Raw genomic sequence first — 13,784 nt, 5'->3', positions numbered from 1 at the left:
AATGTTGCCATTCAAGTACATTTAAAGTGACTCTTCGAATGAAATCTTTGTTAGACTACTATATGAGTAAAGTTGTATATAAGAGTAATATGTTGTCATAACAGGTCAAAAGCAAAGAATTTACAACTGCTGTTTGTGAGTGTCATAAATTAAATTACTGAAGACGGCAACTAGATAGTAAACTTGTCAGGCACACCATTTTTTTTTTTTAATAAATAAAAAAAAAAGAAAATACTGTCAGTACTAGCACTAAAGAATATTTGGGTACAAAGCATTCACTTCTTTATCAATACTTCAACTACAATTCAGCCAAACAGATTACTGTAAAAATGCAACTGGTTCTCACAAAGTCTTTAAAATGAAATACATTTTGTAGCTGTACAGTATATGAGGCAGTATAAGGGAGATTGGTGTACATTTTAGGTATTAAGTTGTGGTCTCTGGTAGTCTGATCCAGGATGGGAGAAAATGCATTGGTTTGCATCACGTTTTTGAGAAGATATGAAGGTTAAGGCACTCAGCCCAGAAGCCTGACTAAAAAAGACCCAACTGTTTAAGTCCTCTCTTACAATTTGGTTTGCATGTGTTTCTTGACATAAACATAAAACCAGTAATAAAATCTCACCATGTGGCATGTTGACATTGTTACAGTCAAACCATAAAAAACAAACAATAAAACACCAAATTGGATCCCAGCTAAATACATTTCTTTAAAGAATAGTTAGAAGATAATTTTGAATGTTGCAGGTACATCCTTCAAGAGACTTGACCCTACTATCCACAGCATTTCAGGTAGAAGCATCACAAAGTCTGTCGGAGGCAGAACTCTATGAACATGCTTGCATATAAGTTTGAAGAATTCCACGATGATCTCATGGCCCAATCCTTCTTTGAAATGACGTCATCCACTGTACCTGGATATGTATCTGGTTGTTGGGCAATCGCAGGTTCAAGGCCTCGGATGAAGGAAGTGTTCCTTTGAATTGCTCTCTCGCCCCCTGTATGCGGCACAAAGCACTACAGCAGATGCGTGTAGTTTTTGTCTCCCTCTACCGGCGAGTTTTATGAATTGCTACTAAGACGCCGGCGTAACAGCGAGGCAGGTTTTGTACCTGTGTCCTCCTGATCGCTCTCACAGTCCCTCTGATCGAAAAACATCAGAAAGATAAAGGAAATTATATTGTGAACACTCAGACAAAGTGTCTACGGTAGTATAGGAAACCATCAAGCAATTAGATGGAACTATTTATAAAAAATATCTGAAATAAGACCTTATTCACAGTAGCGCCATCTTTGATTCAAAGCTGTGAGTGATAGACTTACTTCTCTTCAATGACATGCACTGTTTAAAGCTATCAAAAAACTCTTATCTACTCAGATTTCTTGGAAATATGTTTTTTTTTTTTTTCAGTGTTTCTTCAACGGAAAACCCAAATACACACTGAACAACTGAATAACCGATTGAAGAGACTATTAATCTCATTCACAGTCTCATCATTCCTGACAAAAATCAAAGATGGCACTGCTGTGAATTAATATTTTGTTTTTGTTTGTTCTTGTAGCTCTAAAGACAGCATCTGGGACATGTCTGTACCACAGAAAATAATTTCCTCAATTTGTTGAAACAAAAATGGGTTATTTGAGCTGTAAAGTTGGAACTATGGCTGAGTTCAGATTTGCATACTACCATACTACTCATTTTATTTCTGCCATAGACACATATGACAGAAGTAGTATGGGTAGTATGCCATTCCGAACTCAGCCTATGTTACTGTAAAGGTGCACTCAGTAACTTACACTGACACATAGCGGCTTGGATGCAATATTTAAAATCAATAGTTTTCGGTTTCAGATGCTATTGTAGAAATGTAGTATTCATAGTCAGCCATGATTACTTTAATCAATGAGTGAAAGTGTCAAATAACAGGACGGTTACTGAGACTAAGTGAGTGGTATTCGGCTGGTCATGTGATTCTAACATGGCAGCCCCCATGTGCGGAACCTCTCCATGCAGAATAAAACAGCTTTTATAAGGTTACTGATATGACTGGAGTCTTCATTTTAATGTGAGTGGTCATGATTTTCTACATATACTGCAAAACTACAATTCATGTCTTTAGGAGTTCAAGTTTTTTAATGAGAAAATTACTGAGTGCACCTTTAAGACGGATGAACACTTTATGTATTTTCCGTATGTAAACAGCACTTTGTCTTTCCGATATCCTTGTACATATAATGCGAAAGGTACCGATTCTACCGACTTCACATGTCCTTGACAGGTGTTGAATGGATCTAACTTTTCACATACAAGGTTATTAAGCAATTGTATCACACTAAAGTCACACAACAAATGTAACATGAATAATGGTAAAGTCTTGGTTTTATCAGTGTTAACTTATAGATTTATAGTTAGACTTCCATTGTAAGTTAACTGCTGTTAATGCAGTTTTTGCAAAATGTTCTGAAGTAACCAACACCAGGCCACAGATGCTCTCAATAAAGTAACTTGTATTAAAGTATATCATAAAATGCTCCGTATATTGATAGAATGTTCTTTTAGGTAAATTATGTACCTACCAGTTCTTGTTGTTCGGGACCGCGGGCCTTACACAGTAACTGCAGTCGAGAAAATCGATTACAGGCCGAAACCATGTTAAAGGACATCTTAAATGTGAGGCGAAAAGATAAACAAGATTTGCACAATTAATATTTTAAACATTTACACAATACGCACAGTAAAATACAAACTGAGAGAGACAAGAGGGTATTGTATTAGGCTAACAAAACTGACTCAATTGTTGCTAATGGACAGCAGGGGTCTCTATTTACACTGGTGGCCAAAAGTTTGGAATAATGTACAGATTTTGCTGTTTCGGAAGGAAATTGGTACTTTATTTCACCAAAGTGTCATTCAGCTGATCAGAAAGTATTGTCAGGACATTACTGATGTAAAAAACAGCACCATCACTATTTGAAAAAAGTAACTTTTGATCAAATCTAGACAGTCCCCATTTCCAGCAGCCATCACTCCAACATTTTATCCTTGAGTAATCATGCTAAATTGCTAATCTGATACTAGAAAATCACTTGCCATTATATCAAACACAGTTGAAAGCTATTTGGTTCATTAAATGAAGCTTTGCCACAGTATGCAATATAGACTGGCATGTCTTAAGGTCAATATTAGGTCAAAAATGGCAAAAAAGAAACAGCTTTCTCTAGAAACTCGTCAGTCAATCATTGTTTTGAGGAATGAAGGCTACACAATGCCTGAAATTGCCAAAAACATGAAGATTTCATACAAAGGTGTACACTACAGTCTTCAAAGGACAACTGGCTCTAACAAGGACAGAAAGAGATGTTGAAGGCCAGATGTACAACTAAACAAGAGGATAAGTACATCAGAGTCTCTAGTTTGAGAAATAGATGCCTCGCATGTCCTCAGCTGACAGCTTCATTGAATTCTACCCGCTCAACACCAGTTTCATGTACAACAGTAAAGAGAAGTCTCAGGGGTGCAGGCCTTATGGGAAGAATTGCAAAGAAAAAGACACTTTTGAAACAGAAAAACAAAAAGAAAAGGTTAGAGTGGGCAAAGAAACACAGTCATTGGACAACAGATAATTGGAAAAGAGTGTTTTGGATCTTAACCCCATTGAGCTTTTGTGGGATCAGCTAGACTGTAAGGTGTGTGAGAAGTGTCCGACAAGACAGCCACATCTATGGCAAGTGCTACAGGAAGTGTGGGGTGAAATGTCACCTGAGTATCTGGACAAACTGACAGCTAGAATGCCAAGGATCTGCATAGCTGTCATTGCTGCACGTGGAGGATTTTTTTGATGATAACTCTTTGAAGTAGTTTAAGAAGTTAGTTTGAAGAACATTTATTTCAAATTGTAATAGTGAATTTTCACGTAATTAATGCCCTGACTATACATTGTGATCAGATTGCCACTTTGGTGAATAAAATTACCAATTTATTTCCATAAGAGCAAAATCTGTACATTATTCCAAATCTTTGGCCGCCAGTGTACTCATAGGTCTGTTAGGTTAGGAAAGTGAGTCATCGCATAACTGGTTAGAACACTTAAAAAAGACATTATGCCACTTAAGACAGAGTGCCACTTAAAGTAAAAATGTACTGAATATAAAAATAAAATGTTTATATAAAGAATATGCAAAACTGGTTTAATATGGTATAAGCATTTAAAGGTGGGGCAGATTGAGGGAGAAAGACAGAGACAGAAATACAGAGCATAAAGCTACTGTAGACAGTCATAGACAGAGAAAGTTAGGAGTATCATTAGGTTTATGAGCATTAGGTTTCTATATACTTCAGCCAAAAGCAAGTTAACCTGACCATGCTGACGCAACCCACAGTGGCAACAATTAACACACAAACACCAACCTTCCATTTCCTCCTCGCATTGAACTTCTTAAAGTTCTTAATGTTGATGGAGGAGCGGTTCCTTTTGGCCATTTGAGTTCTATTGAGAGGCTACAAGAGAAATGAAGGCAGAAAACAATTACTAAAATGATCTTAATAAGAAGCTAAAAATAGAAAAGGACAAATAATTAGTTCATGCGACTCACCTTAATCCAAGGGTGAATGAGGCATTCATCGGCTGTCATCCTTTCACTAGATAAATGCACAAAAAAAAAAAAAAAAAAATATATAGATAGATAGATAGTTAAAGGGAGTTAAATAGCCCCCAAAAATGATTAATTATAAAAAAGTTAAATGACTTAGATTAAATAAACATTCTAAAGGCTGTTTGAAACTAACATAAAATTTGTATTATACTACAAGAGCACTGTAAACCCTAATGTCCAAAATAATTAATTGTTTTTTAATAGGGAAAAGTTAAATCATATAAATTAGTTCAAATAAATTAACTTTCATGTGTATTTAGAACTTTCTCTTTCTTTTTAGCTCACGAAACTGACACATTTTAAGTAACCTGAATTGTTTTATTGTTTTGAGTTTAATGAACTTTTCTCTTAAGATTTACAGGAACTTAAATGTAACTGAAACTGGGCAGGAGATTTCTATTTGCAAGCATGCTTTGCATGGCACTCAACTGGAAGAGTAAAGGTTCAAATTAAGTGTTATACTATGTGTCTTTGTGCAAATGAATGTAAAGGGGGAGACTTGTTATGGTTTAATGTTTTGTTGTGTTATTTAGAAGAGTTATTTGTTATGTTAAAATTTTTGTGGGTTACCATATTGGTGAATAGTGGAGCTTAAGTCTAGAGGCCCTTTCCCACCTACAGTCCCAGTACTTTCCCCTAAGTTTCATTACTTCTGTGAGTCAGAATGCAAAAGAGGAAAAGTCTCCATGGTTGTTCCGTTCTTCTTTAGAGTTTTCATCTAGAAAGTAACTTAGCGGAAAGTACTGGGACTGTTGGTGTGAAAGGGCCTCTAGACTCCAACTCCAAACTCTTAAGAGGAATGGATCAACTGTGGAGACTTTTCCTCTTTTGCATTCTGACTTACAGAAGTAACCCTCGTAGTGATGTCATCTAGTATCAACCATTTTTCTTGTGACGTTATTTGCACACATGATTCTATAGCAACAACAACAACAACTAAATCAACATCACCGATGGAGGACGCTGGGATCGGAGCTACAGTTTTATTAGGGCTGTTTTATACGAACTTTGGCTGCATCGGAAAACACAGGCATCTGCCTAATCAGTTAATGGTTTAAACGACAGCGTTTTTGGATGAATGGAACTCTAAACAGTTCAAAAAGCACCATATTTCATCCTACCCTCATCCATCCTTATACAGCCTCCGAAGGCATTTTCCAGTTTTCTGACTTAGCCTGTGTCTCTAGGTTACAGTTTAAATTGAGCGCAAGTGGTGTCCCTGCAGCCGGAGTGAGAGATAAGACGAGGCAGCGAAAGCGCTCTTTAACCACGCAGCACATGCTGAACTCAGCAGACAACATGATGAAAATGCACTTTAAACCTATTTATCAACACAATGTTTTACAATAAAGGCTTTGACTTCACATAAAATACTGTACTGAAATACTCACTCATTCACTTAAAAAAGACGTCTTGATGCAAATTAACCACACAGTAACAGGCACACAAAACTTCCCTCATGTAAACTAGATTTCATGACGGTTTAGTGTACAATAGAGTTCAATTACCCACTCTCAATAACCATATGATTATTTATATCTGTCATCCCAGGAAAATTTTGATGTAGTAATCCAGACACCACTTTATTTTCTGTATAGTGACACAGTACAAGTAGTACAGATGCAATGAAAAGGCAGCAACCAGTCCAGCATCATCACACTGAGCACCGGATCCCCACAAGGCTGCGTGCTCAGCCCACTGCTGTTCACCCTGCTGACCCACGACTGTACTGCTAAACACAGCACAAACCACATCATCAAATTCGCAGATGATACCACGGTAGTGGGCCTCATCAGCAATGATGACGAATCACCACACAAAGACGAGGTGAAGCATCTAGTGGTTTGGTGCGAGAACAACAACCTGTCTCTGAATGTTGAAAAAACAAAGGAGATAATCATTGACTTCAGGAATCAATGGGTCCCCTGTGGAGACAGTAAGGAGCATCACAGACAATCTGACTTGGTCCCTCAGCACCTCTTCACTCACTAAGAAAGCACAGCAGCATCTTCACTTTCTACAGTGACTGAAGAAGGCAAATTCTCTGCAACAGTTTTTTCCCACAGGCTATCAGGCTCCTCAACACCCTGACACCTCCTACCACCTCCAGGACAAGAACTTAAACCTGACTGAAAGAAGAAAGTTTGCACTATTTTCAGACTTTTGCACAACACTTTACACTTTATTGTATATCATATACTGGTATATTTACCATATGCTGCTGCTGCTACCACCACCAGTATTTGAGTGGTCACTGTGTGTTCCCCTTCTAATTTCATTGTATTTATTATTGTTCAGAGTATATTGTCTAGAGAGTATGGATATTGTTTACAGTTCAGTTTGTCTACATTGTGTCTATATATGTATACGTACATATGTACATATAGATTCATATTGCTCATAATGTTTGTTTCTTAAGCTCTAATTTATTGTTTATTATGTTTGTGAATTGTGCCTTGTTTTGTCTGTAATTGTGCACTGCAGACCTGGTAAATCGGCATTTCGTTCCACTGTATACTTGTATATTGGGTGGAATGACAATAAAACTTGAAACTTGAAAAACTTGAAACTTGAAAACTCAAAGCATGTCTCCCAATGAAGTTACACACACATATGTGAAATGGGTGATCCTCTTTGGATGCTTTGTTATATGTTAATTCTGTTAAGGGAATTGTAAAATTAGCGCAATCCTCTGAGTAGCAGGCTAGCTGCTAAGTTTGTTTACACATGGCGGCTGCGGACTCCTTGAGATTCTCAAAGCTATTTGTGTGTCATAGGTTTTTGGCCAATCACAGGTTGCAGCACCTCCCACAGTCTGCCACAGTCCCTATACGCCCCATAAGTCGCGATGGGAGTAAGGTGCCTCTCGTTGTTCCTTGCAGGGTACTCAGCCTTATAGGCTCCATATGGTAACTGGAGCTTACATGGTCATTTTAAATTCAGCTAAAGAGTTTAATTTAAAGTTAAGTGCCATTAAAATGGATGAGTTAGCTTACTCAGTATTTCAAGTTAAGAGCAATTAACATGCATGTGTAATACAAAATCAAAATCTGAAAGTTCTATTAACTTAAACTTGGGAGTTTATTAACTTAAAAAAATTGAGGTAACTAATTGTCTAACTTAGTTCTTAGTTCTGCAAACTTATTAGGGTTTACAGTGAGCCTCAGAGCAGAGAAACCTGAAAAACTCTACACATTAAAGCAATCGTTAAGCACAAATTTTTTGACCACATTTTTTTTTTCCATAATAAAATCCATAATAAGTGGTTTTGGAACTGACGAAACCTTGCTTTCAAACGTTTTGGAAACTTTAAAATTCAGAAAACTTGCTTTCAAAAGTTACGGAAACTTTAGAAACTTTCCTCTTAATCAATTTACAAATATATTGCATCCAGTACTCGTTACCTTTGATCTTTAACTAGTAGTTTCTGGATGAAGTCTTTGGCCATGTTACTGGTTTGACTGAAGTAGTGAGGCTCAAACTTGTAGTTCATTGCCACGATGTTCCTCAGAGTCTCTTCATCTGTGTCCCCTTGGAATGGGGACAGACCACTCAAACTGATGACGTAAATATACACAAATAAAAAAAAATTTTATTTGGAAGCAAATATTTTGTTGCCTGGAGAACACTGCAGACATAAGCCCTCAGTAAACACTCTACAGTTGGTAAATTTTTGTAAGGGCAGTTTAAATATCTTCACCAACAAATGTTGAGTACAACATAAAATCATATAAATATAATTACTACTACTATAATGTACCACTGTTTAAAAAACAGTACCTTTAAATTAAAAATAGTGATTATACAATGTAAAAAAATATTAATGCCTTAGAGAGAGACCAATAACATTGTGTTGGGTATCTGCTCAATATCTTGTATACTTCATTCTTGACATTCTTTATCTAATCCCATAAGTCCTGACCCATAAACTTGAGAAGGCACATTGTTTGTCAAAAGGAGGTTCTGTTTCTGAGGTAATTTACAGCCAAGTTAAAATCTGAGAGCAGGAGCAGGACTTTTGGATAAGGGGTAGTTCTTAAAGGATTTGACTTTCAGGAGTTTGATCTTATGGTGAGAGGAGCAAAGAAAGAATACTTACAGGATGTAGGTAATAACACCAATGCTCCTGAAAAAGACATCATAAGAATCACTTTTCATACAACTTTCCTGAAGCCACTTTTTGACTAATACATTTCCATGACCTTTCCATTCATTTATGGCTACTTACATATTTTAATATAATTTTATAGAAACTGCTGAGACAGATTCTGGATTTCCATTTGAATGTCAGATATCAATGTTTTGAATTAATACATTTGAACGATTATACTCGTTAGTGTACAAATGTCTCCAATAAGATCCTTAAAGGTCAGATTGACTGATGTTGTCATACTAAACACTCACTCACAAACAGCAATATCTAACCAATGAAATATTTTGCCTAACTAGAAAATTAGGAATATGAATGTTTTCTATTTCTTTCTAATTTCTAAGACTTTTCCAGCCTTGGAGATCACAATTTGTCTCGGAAATCGGGTCCAAGCAGGAGCGGACTGGCCATAGGGAGAACCGGGACTTTTTCTGGTGGGACGGCCATGAAACGGGGCCGAACAGGCAGCGATAATCTGAAACGGGCCGTCGCGTTATGCTGAACGGGCTGCGACTGGCCGAAGAGGGCTGCAAAACGGCGCCGCGATATGCCGAAGGGGGCCATGATATGCAACTTTTGGGCTGGTTTCTATGTAAAATCCAGGGCTGATTTCATTTCTCAGTCCGCCCCTGGGTCCAAGATTTTTTAAGACTTTCTTGCAAACACTTTTCTTCAAAACTGATTTTAAGCATGTTAAGCAAGTGTTTAGATCAACATTCTGACTGGGACTTTGATAGCTTACACTCAAAAAAATATTGTAACCTATTTTTAAGATTTATGCATTTCAATTTAATAACAAAATTCAATTAGGCAAGGCAAGGCAAGGCAAGTTTATTTATGAATTGTTCATTTCATACACAATGGCAATTCAAAGTGCTTTAAAAGAACAAAATAGAATAATTAAAATGAAAGAAAGACAAAAGCAAAATGATTCAGTGAAATCAATAAGTGCAGCACAATGCTCAGTCAGAAAATGCACAGCTAAACAGATGTGTTTTCAGTCTGGATTTAAATGTGGCTAATGTTGGGGCACATCTAACCTCTTCTGGAAGCTGGTTCCAGCTGCGGGTGGCATAACAGCTAAACGCGGTCTCACCTTGTTTTGAGTGAACCCTCTGTATGTCTAATACAGACTTGATCCTAATGATCTGAGATGTCTGTTTATATTCAACAAGCATATCTGAAATGTATTTCGGTCCTAGGCTATTAAGCGATTTATAAATGAGTAATAGTACTTTAAAATCAATTCTAAATGTAACTGGAAGCCAGTGTAAAGACCTGAGGACTGGAGTAATATGCTCAGATTTTTTGGTTCGGGTGAGAATCCTGGCAGCGGCATTCTGAATGAGCTGCAGGTGTCTAATAGTCTTTTTGGGAAGATTGGTGAGGAGTCCATTGCTGTAGTCTACCCTACTGGTGATGAATGCATGAACAAGTTTCTCTAAGTCTTAACTGGATACAAAACATCTAATTCTGGCTATATTTCTCAAATGATAGTAGGCTGATTTAGTTATTGCTTTGATGTGACTACTGTAACTAAGATCTGACTCCAAAATGACACCAGTGTTTCTTACTTGATTTTTTGTCTTTAGGCCCTTGGAGTCAAGGTATGTATTCACCTTTGGAATTTCGCCTTTGTTGCCAAATACAATGACCTCTGTCTTGTCATTATTTAAATGAAGGAAGTTTTGGCACATCCAACTGTTAATTTCATCAATGCACTGGCACAGAGAGTCTATGGGGCTGTAGTCATTTGGCGATAGGGCTAGATAGATCTGGGTATCGTCTGCATAGCTATGGTATGCAATTTGGTTCTTTTTCATTATTTGGCCTAGTGAGAGCATATACAGGTTGAACAGAAGCGGTGCAAAAATTGAGCCTTGTGGGACTCTGCACGTCATGGCTGTCCACTCAGATTCATAGTTGCCTATGTTCACATAGTAACCCCTACCTTCTAGATATGACCTGAACCAGCTGAGGACCGTCCCAGAGAGCCCTACCCAGTTTTCCAATCTGTCTAGGAGAATGTTGTGGTCAACAGTGTCAAAAGCAGCACTGAGACCTAGTAATACCAGCACTGATATTTTGCCTGAATCAGTATTTAGCCGAATATCATTTAGGATCTTTATGAGCGCCGTCTCTGTGCTATGATGCGGTAAGTATCCAGATTGTAAATTGTCCAAGTACCCATTTGAGATTAAGAATTTTATCACCTGATTGAAAACAAACTTTTCAATGATTTTGCCTATGAAAGGAAGATTTGAAATGGGTCTGTAGTTGTTCAATATTGAGTTATCTAGATTGTTCTTTTTAAGAAGGGGCTTGACAACTGAAGTTTTCAGGGACTTCAGAAATGTTCCTGAAAGGAGTGACACATTTACTCTTTCTAACAGATCTTTTTCCAGACAGTTAAACATTTTTTTTTTTAAAGTTGTGGGGAGTGTGTCAAGACAGCATGTTGAAGTTTTAAGATGCTGTACTATTTCTTCCAGGGTTTTGCCATCAATTTCCTAAAAATCAGACATAGTAACTAATTTCTGAAGTTTTTGTGGTGGGTGCTGTCTGACCTCAGTGCAACAGCTGTGTCCTCTCATGTTGCAGGTTTTGTGCAGCCAAGTGTTTAGACTTAGCAACCGAGAAAGCATATTTGTTCCTCGGGCTGGGAGTGGTCCACTGATGAACGACTGAACTTTCAATCTCTCAAGTGTTTCAAAGAGTTCTTCAAAATCCCTCTTAAGGAGGTCTGACTGCTCTTTCTGAATATCTTTTCCCCCCACATGTATAATAACTTGACTGAACTTTCAATCTCTCAAGTGTTTCAAAGAGTTCTTTAAAATCCCTCTTAAGGAGGTCTGACTGCTCTTTCTGAATATATTTTTCCCCCACATGTGTAATAACTCGATTCACAGTCTTATGGTTCATCAGAATGTTGATAAGTTTCTTATTTACCTCAGAAACCGTTGCTCGAGGAATGCAGCAAGTGGTAGTAGCCCCGCTACCAATGTTTCTGATAATGGAGTCCCCGACTATCAGAGTGCTGGGCTCGGCTGTGGTCTCAGCTGAATGCCGCTGCCTGCTCGACCTTGAGTGCCTGCCAGCTGTAGTGTTAGCTGCTGGCTGTTGTGATCTAAGCCTGATCACGTTTGGGGTTTCTTCCTCCACATTCATGAATGATTTTCAAGACGTATCGGGGGTGGAAGAATACTAGTATTGGTTAGTCGAGTCATAACTGGAGTGGAAGATCCCAGTGCTGCAATATGCAATGATTGTGACTGTCTAATATGTCGAGTACCTTTGGGTCTAGCTCCCTGTTTATGCCATTGGTTTTTGCCCTCTATTTCATCAGTCACTTTTGCCATCTGTTTTGCTGGGTTTTCTAAGCTCAGTATAACCTGTCGAGGAACGGTAGGCTGTAGGCTGAGGAGGTCCACATGATGCTCTCTTGTGCATTCCATCAAGGTTGGCAATACTGCAAGTAGTTTTGTTTCAAGAACTGGAAGCAGGACAATTTAATTGAATTGTGTTGTTTTTAACTAAATTAAATTAATAAAACTTTAAATATTTAGATTTTTAAATTTGTATTTAGTTAAAGATTGCTCAATTCAATTTGATGGAATTTTGTTCTGAAAGTGAAATGCAAAAATCTTAAAAACTGAGAGTAGAATTTCTTTGTTTTATATTATACCATTTACATTTTAATGTATTCATTTGGCAGACATTTTTATCCAGAGGGACACATTCAATATAAAAAAAATTTCAGTGAATGTGTTGTTTGGCAATCAAACCCTTGACCTCATACACTACCAGTTGAGCTACAGGAATGGAATGTAATGAATGTAAACTGAACATGTTTGATGCTAACCATACATGTGTAGTTTTCACACATGAGACAATAGCAATTGTGTTGTTAAAAGTATTAATAGTTTAATAGTAATTGTAATTCATATTAGGTTGCACTTTAATAATGATATCATGCATATGATATGCAAAAGGGTTTCTATTTCACAAATACATACACATACTGGGACATGTGCAAACACTTATACAAGCACGTGCCGATGTCTGTAGATGAAGAATCAGGTCTGGGCATGCCCCAAAACTCCTGTATGCACTTTAACACATTTCTATTTGCATGTGTGTGTATGTGTTACTAATCTGAAAACTTACCACATATCTGCAGCTGTACTAAGGGGCTCGTAGTTGATTATCTCAGGAGCTAAGATTGACAGAAAGAAAGGGATAGCTTACCTAAAATGAACATTCTGTCATCATTTCCACATTCTCATGTTTTTCCAAACAACCATGAACATACATGGAAATGGTAGGCAGAATGTTAACCTCAGTCACTGTTCACTTTCACTGAATATAAAGAAAATGCATTCTTCCAAACATTTCCTGGAATTTCACTGAAGACAGAAAGTCATGTGTGTTTGGAACAGCGTTAGGGTGAGTAAAAGATGACAGAATTGTCCTTTTTGGGTGAACTGTCCCTTTAAGGCTAGCAAAGATTACACTCAAAACTCAATCAAACTAACTCCACTTCTGGTTCCAATAAAACTCTCAGAATTCTTTCTCTTGAAACAGAACTCTGAACTTATTTTATTGCATCAATCAAAATCATAGTTTTTGATAGCCTTGGCCCAAACATTTATGAGATTTCAAAATTACACCATGTAGTACATTCATTCAGACCAGCTGTTATTTTTCATATCCTCTCATGACCCATTGTGCTCTGTTCCCCACAGAGTTTCATATGAACAAAGCGTCAGTTTAAGATGACACAAATTCAGCTAGGCATAACGTGGCTGACTAACAGACATACTGCCTTAGTAAGCAATCTCTGAGATGAAGGCACTTTCTGTTATTTTAAATTGTTTTTTTGTTCTTAGCACATGCTCTCTAACCAAAATGATTTAAAAGGATAGTTCACAGAAATATAAAAATTCTGTCATTTACTCACCCTCATGTCCAAAACTGGTAG

At 37.3% G+C, this 13,784-nt stretch overlaps 1 protein-coding gene across 2 annotated transcripts in view; it reads right to left on the bottom strand.

Moving 5' to 3' along the window:
* Window positions 1-686: 686 nt before the first annotated feature.
* The window catches only part of LOC127425682 (death-associated protein kinase 2-like), a 28,097-nt gene continuing 14,999 nt past the window's right edge, over window positions 687-13,784 (bottom strand). For both annotated transcript variants that reach the window (XM_051671893.1, XM_051671895.1), the window contains exons 6-12: window positions 12,971-13,019; window positions 8,753-8,779; window positions 8,058-8,210; window positions 4,594-4,639; window positions 4,409-4,498; window positions 2,578-2,664; window positions 687-1,143 (exon numbers count right to left, since the gene is read on the bottom strand). In XM_051671893.1, coding sequence (XP_051527853.1) covers window positions 1,063-1,143; window positions 2,578-2,664; window positions 4,409-4,498; window positions 4,594-4,639; window positions 8,058-8,210; window positions 8,753-8,779; window positions 12,971-13,019 — 533 coding nt within the window. In that variant the 3' untranslated portion in view covers window positions 687-1,062. The remainder of the gene's footprint in view (window positions 1,144-2,577; window positions 2,665-4,408; window positions 4,499-4,593; window positions 4,640-8,057; window positions 8,211-8,752; window positions 8,780-12,970; window positions 13,020-13,784) is intronic.

This window comes from Myxocyprinus asiaticus, chromosome 34 (assembly GCF_019703515.2).
Source record: "Myxocyprinus asiaticus isolate MX2 ecotype Aquarium Trade chromosome 34, UBuf_Myxa_2, whole genome shotgun sequence".
In the NCBI taxonomy this organism is placed as follows: Eukaryota; Metazoa; Chordata; class Actinopteri; order Cypriniformes; family Catostomidae; genus Myxocyprinus; species Myxocyprinus asiaticus.
Note: the sequence above shows the minus strand (reverse complement) of the source record. Positions and strands in the feature narration are given on the sequence as shown.